Source organism: Astatotilapia calliptera, chromosome 18 (genome assembly GCF_900246225.1).
Source record: "Astatotilapia calliptera chromosome 18, fAstCal1.2, whole genome shotgun sequence".
Classification (NCBI taxonomy): domain Eukaryota; kingdom Metazoa; phylum Chordata; class Actinopteri; order Cichliformes; family Cichlidae; genus Astatotilapia; species Astatotilapia calliptera.
Window position 1 is genome coordinate 15,161,604 of NC_039319.1, and position 12,407 is coordinate 15,174,010.

The 12,407-nt window shown below is 38.4% G+C and overlaps 1 protein-coding gene across 1 annotated transcript in view; it reads left to right on the top strand.

Annotated features, from left to right (window-relative positions):
- pth1r (parathyroid hormone 1 receptor) overlaps positions 1 to 12,407 on the top strand; it is a 44,199-nt gene that overhangs the window by 14,058 nt on the left and 17,734 nt on the right. The window contains exon 2 of the mRNA XM_026150317.1: positions 9,419 to 9,521. Coding sequence (XP_026006102.1) covers positions 9,419 to 9,521 — 103 coding nt within the window. The remainder of the gene's footprint in view (positions 1 to 9,418; positions 9,522 to 12,407) is intronic.

Below are 12,407 nucleotides of genomic sequence, written 5' to 3' on the forward strand. Positions count from 1 at the left end.
CTGTCTTACCCTTTTCACCAAGACAAAGCTTTCTTGCCTCAATATATCTGTCTGTCTGTCTGTCTGTCTGTCTCCCTCCTCCTTTACCCAGCCCTAACTGACTGTGTTAAACAGACAGTATTACATTGTTTGGTGTTGACACATTGTCTGCATTACATGCAGCATGCATGCTGAGATTGCTCAGTGGTGTTTCACACTCATTTGGAATTGTAAAAGTTGGCTTTGTGATACTAATTGAAAAACTCCCTGTAGGCATAATATTGACAGCGAGATAGACAAGGCTCTGCGTATTATGTGAATTCACTGTTAATTATGGGATCAAGCAGCAAAACAAATATAGCAGTAGAAAAGATGCTGATATGAGTGAGTTGACTTGAATGAAAAACACTCACTGGACAGCTGGACAACTCATCTGAGTATTCTCACTGTCATCATTCATTGATGAAACTTTTTCATAAATGCCTGAATAAACTTACCTTTAGAAAGTTTTGAGATGTTTCAAAGTTTAACCTGTGACTTTTATTCTTGCTAAAGTATGTAGTTTTGTGGGGAGTCTCATTTAAAAATGGATGAGTCTGTCCATGGTAATAAATATTGCATAATCCTACTTTCTGCAACCTCACATAGTTAGTTTTTACAATTACTGTAGGGCAAGGCTATTTGCAGGTATATGATTGGATTGACCCACAAACCTGACATCATTCATTACTGTTAGAGATGACAAAAATGGAATAATCAATTTTGACTGATTGAAGCCTGTTTTCAGTCATGCATTTAATCCCTACTAATGTTTTACATCAGCTGATGTTATTTAAAGGGGTAATAGCTGTAATGCCAAGCTGTGACTGAGATGGTCTCATAATCCATTAATGCCGATCTGCACTATAAAGCCACATATGTAAGGTCTGAAAAAACACATCCAAAATAATCCTTTTATGGGTTTTAAATCTACTTTAAAATGTATATTTTAACCTATAATCCTCTTATTTCATGCATAAAGTTGCATTTATGGCAGTGCATCATTCTGCTATTGAGGCCCAGTGACCTGTGAGCGTTGTTTTGTTTGTTTCATCAGTTGCTTTGTGACATCCGTTAAGACATTATGAAATGTCTACTGCATTTGACTGTTGCATAACCATTAGTTGTTTTTAAGCTTTTGATGAAAATTAAAATAGTGCATTTATATTGCTTTGCTAAAGCAACAGTCTGTAGTTGCTGTATTAAATCACTTATATAATGCAAGAATGATCCCTTTTTAATTTGTGAGAACAACAGTCACAGCTATCTGCCTTGTGTGCAGCCTCTCGGAGTACACACAATGTTTCCATCAAGGACAAAAGTGCTGTTCTTCAGGCTTACGACCAGAGCAGGGTATAATTAGGAACTAAATGCTGCTTTAAGTCAGAATGTGGTCTGCGAGCATTTCCAAAGGACAACCAGTCTTGTGGTTTGTGGTTTTTATCATCAAATGCAAATTGCACAGTTGAAGAGGAGTGGCACTGACTCATAGAGTTTATAATATCCAGGAACCTCATCCGCTAAAACATTCATGCGGCGCAATATGTCAAAAGTAACATATTCATGTTTTTTCCAGATAGTAGACAGCCCATTAAACACTAGATTCAGCGAAGTTATAATTTTCTAGAACCTTACTATTTTGTGAAGAAAAAACATGCAGGAAAGTCCAAAAGCCCTTGGGATCAAATTTTGAGCACATGCCAACAACAAGGAAGTGAATGTTAGCCTATGGTGTAAAGAATGGCAAATGACCAAAACAAGTACATAAAACAAACATTCAGCTGTATTCCTAAAATTGAGACGTTTCACAGCAACCAGAGTAAATATTATATGTGTAGTATTTATCATTCATGTGATGAAGTGTGATCTGGAATGGAAAGCCTTACTTATGACCATTACCTAAAAAAAACCCTTATCTTCGCACAGGGATTGTCTAACAGAGAAGCATTATTGGATGTCTCTGAACTTATAGAAAAATTAATATGGTTCCCACTGAAAACACTGCCAGAGTTGTGATGAGAGGTTCTATGTTGACAGTGAAAACATCTGCAAACACTGAACTGAAATAACACAGAATATGTGTCCAGTGCTTTTAAAGTCATGTGAAGTTTGGCCTAAAATAATTCTAATAATAGTTATAGAAATTTTGTTTCAGAGTTTCTTCTGCTTTCATGGTTGTTAAGGTTTTACCCACAATTTTGGTAGTATTTTTAAATATGAAATCACTGTAACCAATGAGCTCATATATGCCACTGCTACAGTAATCCTAGATACACTTGGGTATAAGATCAGGAATGCATATAGAGAAAGCCCTTATGGAAAGGTAGGCTGGAAGCCAAAATCAGGGAAACTTGAAAGGATGTTATAAAAGTTATGAGATGTGGGTACTGGATGGATGGGAATGACAAAAAATGTCCATAATTGGGGGCTCTACAAACTACCAAGCAAAGGCTTATAACTATGGTGACTAGGCTGAAGAGATACACCAGAGAAGCAAAGGCCAAGAGAATAAATGGTCTGTTTGCCAAAGATCCAGCAGCAACCTCCCAGAAAAAGAACCAGTTAACAACACAAAGGCAAAAATCTTATAAGGTGTCTCAAGAATGAAATGCTGATAGCACCAGGATCTGATATCCACACCAACTGGCTGAAGAAGTGGTACTTCATCAACAAACACCTGGCAACACAAAGAAGCAGGCTGCTAGTAGCAGGTACTCATCTTGACTTGCTAACACAATCATGAAAGATCCCTGCAAGTTTATGACACCATGAAACTACCATGCCAACTAGCTCTCTCTCTAAAACATGGAAGCTCCTCTAAGGCATCATAGCAACCAAGCTGAGTAGGCTTGACATGAGTTAACATATAAGCACAGCTCAGAAGGCATTGAAAATAATACCAGAAGGCCAAAACACCAACTGCTGGTTAATAGAGCACTACACCAGGGCTGTAAGACCAGGAAGACTAATCTCAGCACTGTCTGGTTGGACTACAAGAAAACCTACGACTCAATGCCCCACACGTTGATAGTGGAGTATTTGGCACTATACAAGGTAAAGTGTGTTCATAACATCAATCAGGAACTCAGTGGAAGACAACATTTGAGGCCATTTGGCTGGATAGGTGTGGCTGGAAAATTGCAAAGAGAGGTATCGTGATCAAGGCTGAAGGGGTTAAGATATCAGAAGGTATAATAGCAGATATACAGGACAGCTACAAATACATGGGTATCCTATAAGCCAACAGGGTCCGCAATAAAGATCCATGAAGATCAACCCCAGTCAAATATCTCAGTAGGTAAGATAGATCCTGAGAAGGTAGCAGTAGGAATAAGAGCTGAACTATCAATACATATGACCTACCACTCATCAGACTGTTACTCAACTGGAATAATAAGCTGGCCACAGGAGAACATAAATGCCACTGATGTCAAGATATAAAAACTCCTTACAACATATGGTGCTTTTTACCCAAAGTCCAACACGCGGAGGCTTTACAGCCAACAGAAAGTAGGAGAGCAGAGCCAGAATCCAGGAAGAAAGATGAAAAATCAATGAATGCTTTAGAAAGATGACCCCAGGGATAAGCTGCTCTAAGATTTCCTCAGATATCTGAAGACACAACAGTGATGAGAAACTATCATGGAATACCAAGCCACTGCATTGGATATATCATGGACTGATTGAAGAAGGGGTTGACATCAAGTAATCTGACTAGTGGCTAGAAAAGCACAAAAAACAGGGAAGTAACAGGGGCTGAAGGAACAACTGGAGCAGATGTGAAAGGTAAAGACCAAAGTGGCCCCACAATGATAGGAGCAATAAGACCAATAACACCCAAGCTGGAAGAGTGGCTCCAGCAGATTCCAGGCACATCAGAGGCAGCTGTGCAGTAGAGTACAGTTCTAGGAATAGCTAAGATGTTGATGCATTTTTACTCACCTTCACCAAAGAAATTACTCACAAAAATATATATATTTAACAATTGTGCAGACTGAATTTTGAGCCAGCTTCACCTAACATATATTTATAAACATTCATTTATATTAAATCAAAAACTCTTCTTGATTTGAAAAAAAAAAAAGCTCATAGCTAGTTTATGTAGTGTCTGTTTACCTCCATGCATTGAGTGGTTGCTTTGGAACTTTTGGTCTTGTGGATTTATTTTTTGTTTATTGCTAAAAAAAAGTAAAAAACAAACATTCTGGCCAATGATAATTTCTTGCAGATCATTAATAATCCTTTCTCTTCGACTGATGTCTTATTAGCGTAAACTGGATATAACCCCAACTCCACAGAAATGTTGGCTTTTCATAAGCCTTTTAAACAATAACACGGAGACAGTCTGATGTTGAAAAAGAAGATAAAAATGCACACCTTCGATACTGAAAGCTAAAATCTGCAGTGTCTAGTTCAAGTGTAAATGCTGAAATGGAGCACCGGAACATCTTTAACTATGGAAGAAGTTTTTCAGAGACCTACAACACCTTCTACATGCATGTAAAAAGCCAAAATGCATAGATGGGGCTCGTGTATAGACAGGATTTCAACAATTCAGTTTTAACAAACTTCTGAAAGTAATCAAAGCTGTTGGGATGCATTTTTTATTGCCCACTGAGTTTAGCTTGAGGATAAAGTATATTAATTTTGGCAAAGGAATTGTCCCTACATTCAACTTTCTGGGAGATCAGTACAAAGTTCAAGCCACTTCGAAGCTGTAGTGTTTTGCTCAAAAATGCTTGCGTCTTTGCCGTCATGATTGGAACTCGCTTTATGTTGTGTTTTTGATAGAACTTTTTCATGGTCTGAGATAGTACTAATGAGATCACTGAGCTTTATTTTGAATCCAAATACACTGTTGACTCACTGCAGATAATTATACTCCACTGAATCCAGTGGTTTTTGTGGTTCATTTAAACTTTTTGGATACTCGAGTTTTTGTTTTGTTTTTTCTAATGAAAGTCTACCTCACAAGCTCCACCATTTGACTCTCTGATTCCGTGTAGGACATTACAGGAAATGACTTTGGTTAGCCACAACTTTCTTCAAAAAAAGAAAGAAGAAGAAATAAAAAGCGCAAAGCAGTCCGCAATGAAGGCTGTTGGTAATGCAGTGGAAACCCAGTGTCTCCACTCAATGTATGCATGGCGTCTAGCCATATGACACATTTCTGATGGACAGTTTATTAGAATTTTTTTTAACCTTTGGTGCAAACTATTTGAAAATCAACAAATGGACACTGAAAATATTTAACTGTCATGCCAGACAAATCAATCTCTGACAGATAAATACAACTTGCATTAATGACCAAATGCTGAAAATAGAAAACTAAAACTAAACTGTAAATGTGCCTTCACTCCCACACTGTATAATGTTAGCATTTCATCCTAGCGGTTAAACACTCTCTTGACTGAGCACCCTAAATACAGTTCTCTCAATATTGGTCTTATATTCTTGCAGAGGGCTGCAGTTTAAGTCATCAAGCTGCAGTTTGCAAAGACAAATAGAAACTTGTGGTTTATCCAAGTGGAGTTTGTATTCTAGCGACCGGTGATGAAAACACACATATTTATATGTTGTGTATTTTTCTAATTCTCATTTTGGCACAAACTCAAAAGCATTTCACAAAAAGAATACTGTGTTTTGAATGCAATGCAGTAAATAAGAATGTCCACGTTTCTCCCTGTGAGAGGTGTGTTTACTTTGGAGGTTTGGACTCTGGCCAGTGGAGGAGGAATAGTTTTCAGAAATAATCACGGGGCATACATATTACCCAAGATTCTCCTCTTGAAATGGTAAATGATACTCCTCTATATCCCTGGATGCAGGAGTCTGGTTTTTAAGACAGAAAGCTGAAACTCCATGCCTCATTTTGGTTTACTGTTTCACAGGGGCTTAAACACCACTATAAAGGCTGGGATGTTTGTTCTTAATGTGCTGGAACAGCAGTCTCACTCAAATGGCAGAAATAACTTAGAGAAATTGCAATATTTCACACTGATTTGAAGTGTGTGGAAAAATTCAACATATATCAGCATAATGCATGCAATTATTTAAATGGTGAAAATACATTATGCAGCTTCAGCTAGCCTTGTCACTTATTCTCCAAATCTTATTCTCCCCAAAGAGCCCTCATTTGGTGTTTTACGGTGGTGATGAGGAAAATTATCTGCCAGTACAAATTCTCTCATAAGGCTATAACTACCTTAAAACCTGGTGCATGTTATTGCACCTTAATAACTATGCAGGAAGTGATCGCTCGTATCGGAAAAGAAATATATGATCTCAAGATAAAGCTGATCGTGATAACGCCTTCTGCAGCATAACAGTCCCCTTAATGTAGAGGTTAGACGTTCAGTGTTTTTCCTTTAATTTGTCACCTGTCCGCAAATAGAAAGAGTAATGATAGTGGTGTTATTCTTACCAGAATAACTTCCACATCCACTGTTTCTGATTACCTATTGGTCATTACCTAAAGTAAGACTAGGCAGCTTTTCAGATGAAAATAGTGTGAACGTCTCAGAAGCTGTCAGTGGAATATTCTATATTGGCTTAGTTAGTACAGTAAACAGGTAGTATCTATCCTTGTTCGCCTGCGGTAAAATGTTATTCCATCTGTGGTTGTTTACTGTGCAAAGCCATAAACGTCTTCATTCTGTAACCTTATTCAGTTCTCAGACTGGACATCCTTATTTCAGGGCTGAAAGTAGTGAAAATATTGATGGATTGAGGTATTGTGGGTTTGTATGGAGCAAACCCACAACGGCTTGGTATTTACAGTTAAATTTAAACCTCGTGAAGTTGCGTACTTCTGTTAGAAACAAAGTATACATGTCTTTGTTCCTATCTGTACTTATTTATTATATTTCTCATTATGAACAGGCACAAGAGACGGCTGAAAAAGTCTTGAAAAAGGTTATACAACAGTTGGTTCCTATACGGAGCTGTATTGCCAACTGCAAAAATATAAATACTTCTTAGTAGACTGTACATCTACTATAGTAACTGTTATAGTAAATAAGTACATTCTCTTAAATGTTGTACTCGGGAACCAGTGTAAAATTCTTGTAATTTATTTCAGTACTGCAGTGTTTCGGTACTGTCCTTTTTATGGTTGGTTCTCAACATTTATACTGCTGTTACTGCTGTAAAATTTCAGCATTTCATATACTTTAAATAAACACCACGGCAATTGGCTGTACTAAATTATAAATAAGAAGAATACAATATAAAATACTGTTGCAGAATGAGTAAGCTCACTTCCAGTATTTCTATACTCACAAAAAAGAGTATAAGAGTAAAAGTCTTATTACTAAAACTTATTTTTCATAAGATGTTTTATCTATAGCTAGAGGCTTGAACACAAATATTAGAATGCAAACATCAGCTTTCATGTTGTTTCATGTGGCACATCAGACCAGGTAATGTTTTTCCAATCTTCTGTTGTCCAATTTTGTTGAGCCAGTGTGAATTATGGCCTCGGTATCCTGTTGTTAGCTGACAGGAGCTGTACCCAGTGCAGTCTTCTGGTGCTGTATCCATCTGCTTCAAGCTTTAACATGTTGTGCATTCGAAGATGCTCTTCTGCATACCTTGTTTGTAACAAGTAGTCATTTGAATTGCTGCTGTCTTCTATCAGCTCAAAGTAGTCTGGCCATTCTCCTCTGATCTCTGACATCAACATTGGATATTTTCTGTGGAGATCAGCAGGTTCTGAAATAACCAGGCCAGCCCATCTGGCACATTCAAATTCACTGAAATCACCTTTCTTTCACATTCTCATGCTCAATTGATAATGGCTACTTGGTTAAACACACTGAGTTGGTGCCATGTGATTGACTGATTAGATATAACAAGCATACCTTAAAAATAAGGTACACAAATTATTTAGTTAACATCTGTCTGAACAAATTAACAAATATTGTAGAGACTAAAATAAGATTTTTCAGGGCAACAAGAGAAAATCAATTATATTACTTATATTTAGAGATAGAATCAGGCATGATCATTATATCACAATGAGATTCGACAAGCAAGTCTCCACACCACCTTTACTTTGTACCTGCAGCTATCTGTCCATGGTTATATATTCCATTGTGTCACGTTTAAAAAATATATATTCTAGATCCAAAATGACTGTGATAAATGTTTAGAAAGGTGAATTGTTTATGCATAGATTTACCTTGTTCTCCCTGCTGTCTCTTGCTCATCAGTAAAACAATTACTCGTTACTATTTGAAGTGTTCTGCTTCTTGCTTTCATAGAAGCAAAATTTGATTTCTTCACATCCAGACATGTAATTTGTGTCTGAAACTGACAGATGCAACTGCAGCCAGGCAGTCAGCTGCTCTGAGTAAACGTCTGTCTTTAATTTGCACTATTTGCTCTGGATCACTGGACCAAAAAAACAAGACTGTGTGTGTGTGGGTTTTTTTTAGCCGCACCTCCAGGCGCTCTGTACGGCATACGTGTTAGTTTATGTCTCATGGTGTGCGTCTTATAGTTTTGCTGCAGTGTGGCTCAGAGAACAATGATATTGCCTACATGACAGCATTAAATATCCTGGCGATCTAGCCTTTAGTTTAGGCGGCCTGTTTTTTCATTTCAACTCTTCTTGTCATGCTCTGTTAAAAATGAATGTTGTCGTTTTCAGTACAGTCACATTTGTCAATGCCCGAAAGTGATCCACAGGCAAACAGCAAGTCAGTCAGTGTGACCTATTAGAATGGAAAAAGTTTCCCTGACTGGAAAACCACACCTGCGTTACCACGTCACCCTCATATAAAACGTTCAGAAGCTGAAAATATATAAGGGGTAAAAAAAAAAAACTGCATGGAATAAAATGTAATTTTTGTCAGTGTTAAAATTTTCCTCATGTCGATCAGTTTACCGCTGGAATAAGCCTGCATGCTGCGAGTGAAACTGATGCTGTTGAGTCAGGGAAGTTTAGCTTTCATTTTATCACAGTAAGACTGATAGAACTCTTCAATGAATCCACTGATGTGGTCAAAGTACGGGACTTTCTAATATTTATCCACTGTATTACTGTCACTCATATCCGGTGAATTTTGGAGGTAGGAAACTGGATTTAATTTTTTTCTCCACAGCACCAGGAGCAGGGTTCCAGACAGTTTGACAGTTTTGAAGCAGCTGTAAAGAGAAATTAATGTCTAAGTCTGAACTGATTTTCATGCTCATTTCAGATCCAGAGGAGAGTCTACATCTGCAGCGAAATATTTACACTTTTATGTTGTTCTTGTCATTTTAACTGCCATGTAGCTGAGTTGTAATAGATGTTTTGTGTTGGAAATTTTCTTTGAAAGTATCTATTTTTCACACTATTCCTGTTTCCACTTCCATATCCTTCCGTTAACTCTGAGGCTTTCCCCCTGATTTGCAGGTTTACACCGATGATGTGCTGACAAAAGAGGAACAGTTAGAGTTTTTGTACAGAGCCAAGCAAAAATGTGAGGCCATCATCAAGGCAAAGCAGAGGATTCCTGGTGAGTACAGAAACAAATCTGTCAGTCTTTAGCCGTATGAGTGGCTTTGTGAGTCTGTAATGACAATACTGTTATTCTTCAGGGGGACTTGAACTTTCAGTATTGAATTTCATGGCAAAATGGTCAACAGCCACATAGGAGATTTAAGTAGGATTCATCATCAGGGGGCCGGAGGAATATCTGTATAAACCAGCATGGCTCTTTAATATTTGTTCACATATTCCATTGTGTGCTACAGCTGTGGATTGAGTGCAGTCATGTGAAAAAAAAATCACAGATCCCTAAATCCAGAATTAAACCTTAAATCGCCTGTAGGATGTCTTTTAGCTGGAGACTCATTTTTAACCTGGGGCTTGAAATGGATGTGCACCGCTTCTCTTGCAAAAGCTGAAATCTGTAAAAAACAACAAAAAACAAAAACTAGGTTAAATGGCATATCTGCACACCTGACCCCAGCCCCTTCCATTTTTTAGACTGGGGAAAGTGGTGAAAGTGGGGTGTGAGGGGTGGGGTGTGGGACATGTACGCACTTATCAAGGTGTGCTGTGGTTTAAAATAGGAACATTGCCTCCAGGTGTGCGTGTGCATGATAGTGCAGATTTGATTAACATTTAGCGCATGCACAGGACATTGTTTGCTTTTGGTTCATTGTTTACTCTGTTAGCAGGATTGTGATTCTCCTCATTCCAAAGCAGAGTAACAAAGGGATCACAGATTCAATGTTTGTCATGCAAATCACCCAGTAAAAGGGGTGTGTTAGAGAGATAACAGATACAAATCCATAAGTCGTCCCTAATAGCTTCTGTATATCGAATAACATGTCTTGTTTAGCTACAGATTATTATTACAAGATAACTAATAGCTAAAAACTGGAGGAAACTAATCAAGCAGAATGCGTGAAATTGAAATGGGATCATGCGTTTGGAAGGTGCCGCTTTATTTGCCTTTTATTATTGGTTTCCAATAGTGTGATGTTCCACTACCTGTTAAAGGTTTTTTAGTTAAAAGATTTCTGTCACAGGCACATTTGTCAAAGGCGTTATCACTTAAAAATAGTTTGGGGCTTTCCGCTTGTGAGGAAGCTCCCCAGTGAATTCTAGCTGAAGCTAGAGGTTCAATGTGGAGTGCAGTAAATCCCCCAGAGGCTGCACATGGCTGCCGAGCTGAAATATAATGTATGAGGCGGAGGATGCCATCAGACACGGGAGGTGTACCGAGAGAAGGCTGTGTATGGAGGGAGAAACCAATCAACAGTGAAGTTTACCAAGAACTGTGGAAGTAAACTGCATAACCAGCAACATGATGAACACAAGCTTGAAAGTAAAGAGTCCATCGAGACGCCATGTTGATTGAATGTGATTGGTGACTTGTTTGAGAGTGACTGTTGATTATAAGAGCTTAAACTAATCAACTGATGATGTTCATACTTCACCATAATAAGTAAATATTTAAATTAAAGGGACCGTTTTGCCTGTATTTCGCTGATATGTTAAAATCACGGCCCATTCTTGGAGCAGTTGCAAGACATTTTTTGTGAACTGTAAGTTGATGGTTACATTTAAAACCTCAGCTTTGTTTCCTTTGTCTTCTCTGTGGCTTTCCGAAGGCTGAGCTCGAAGGCAAACCTGGTCCTGGGGTGTTTTTCAATATTTATGGCTATCTGAAGAATGCCATTTTCCTGCAGACCCCAGCACACTGTATCGTCATGTGGTTGCTGTCATTCTCCCAGTTGATTGGAGAGGAATTCCACAGCCAAACCAATCATATTATTTTCTCTTTAACCCCAGTGCATTGTGGTCACATGAAATTCTTTGCCCTCCAAACGATACTCCTTGTAAATGAAACACATAATTAAAAACGTTTACTTCCTGGCTCAGAACACAAAAGCTATTGTTGACTGTTCCCTGTAGTTACATTACCCATGTGGTATGTCCCAACTTTTCATGGTTTTGATAAATATCCACTAGCTCAAATTAGATAAAAAAAAAAAGTCAGAATTGCTACTTTTGAGAATTGCAGAGGGCCGAGCAGCAGATTTTGTTTGCTTAGGGTTTATGTTCCAGCTCTTACAGCACGCTTAACAAGATGGCTATAGGCGCCAATGCAGAGGAGAGCAATCAGTGAAACATCAGAGATCTCGCAGACGAGAATCTATCCTGACATGTTGTAGTGACAGGAAAGGTTGGTGTCACATGTCCGCATGCACCTCCGAGCGCATGCTATGTTCAGTACGAACAATGGGATAAAACCTAACATTTTGCACTATCTTGACTAGACATATGGGACTATATGTACATTTATATTTTAATCTGGTATAAATAGTTGATAACCACGGCCTTATTGCACTCGCATGTTCCTGTGTCTGCACATTAGGGGAGACTTTGGCGCTCAATCTGGACTCTAACAAGCCCATCGGGAATGCCTGACTGGGATTCTGTGAAATGCTTGAGGTGCTGTTTAGGGGGTACATCAGCACAAGAGAGCTGACCTGCATACCTGATGATGCTGGTGTGCCGAATGTGACTCATCCTGCATGTAGTGGTTTTTTGCTGACCTCTTTTGGAAGGTTGCACATGTCTGTTCAATCACATTACAGATGAAGAAATTAGAATAACCCTATTACCTTAATATAGAGTAGAGTCCTCAGTTAAGTCCCCCAGTGTGGTGGAGACTAACGGCTTGAGAAGCACATATGTGCTCCTTGCATGTACTTGTTTTGAGATTTTCTTTTTCCCTGTAATGCCAGATGAATTGCTTTAACCTTCATTTCGATTTGATTTGAACTCCAGAGCCACATCTGGCTGTTTGTAATTATGCAGTGTGGAAGTCATTTAAAATCTGGGTAGTGGGTTTGCTGTGATGTTGAGTAAAATTATAGATATTGTC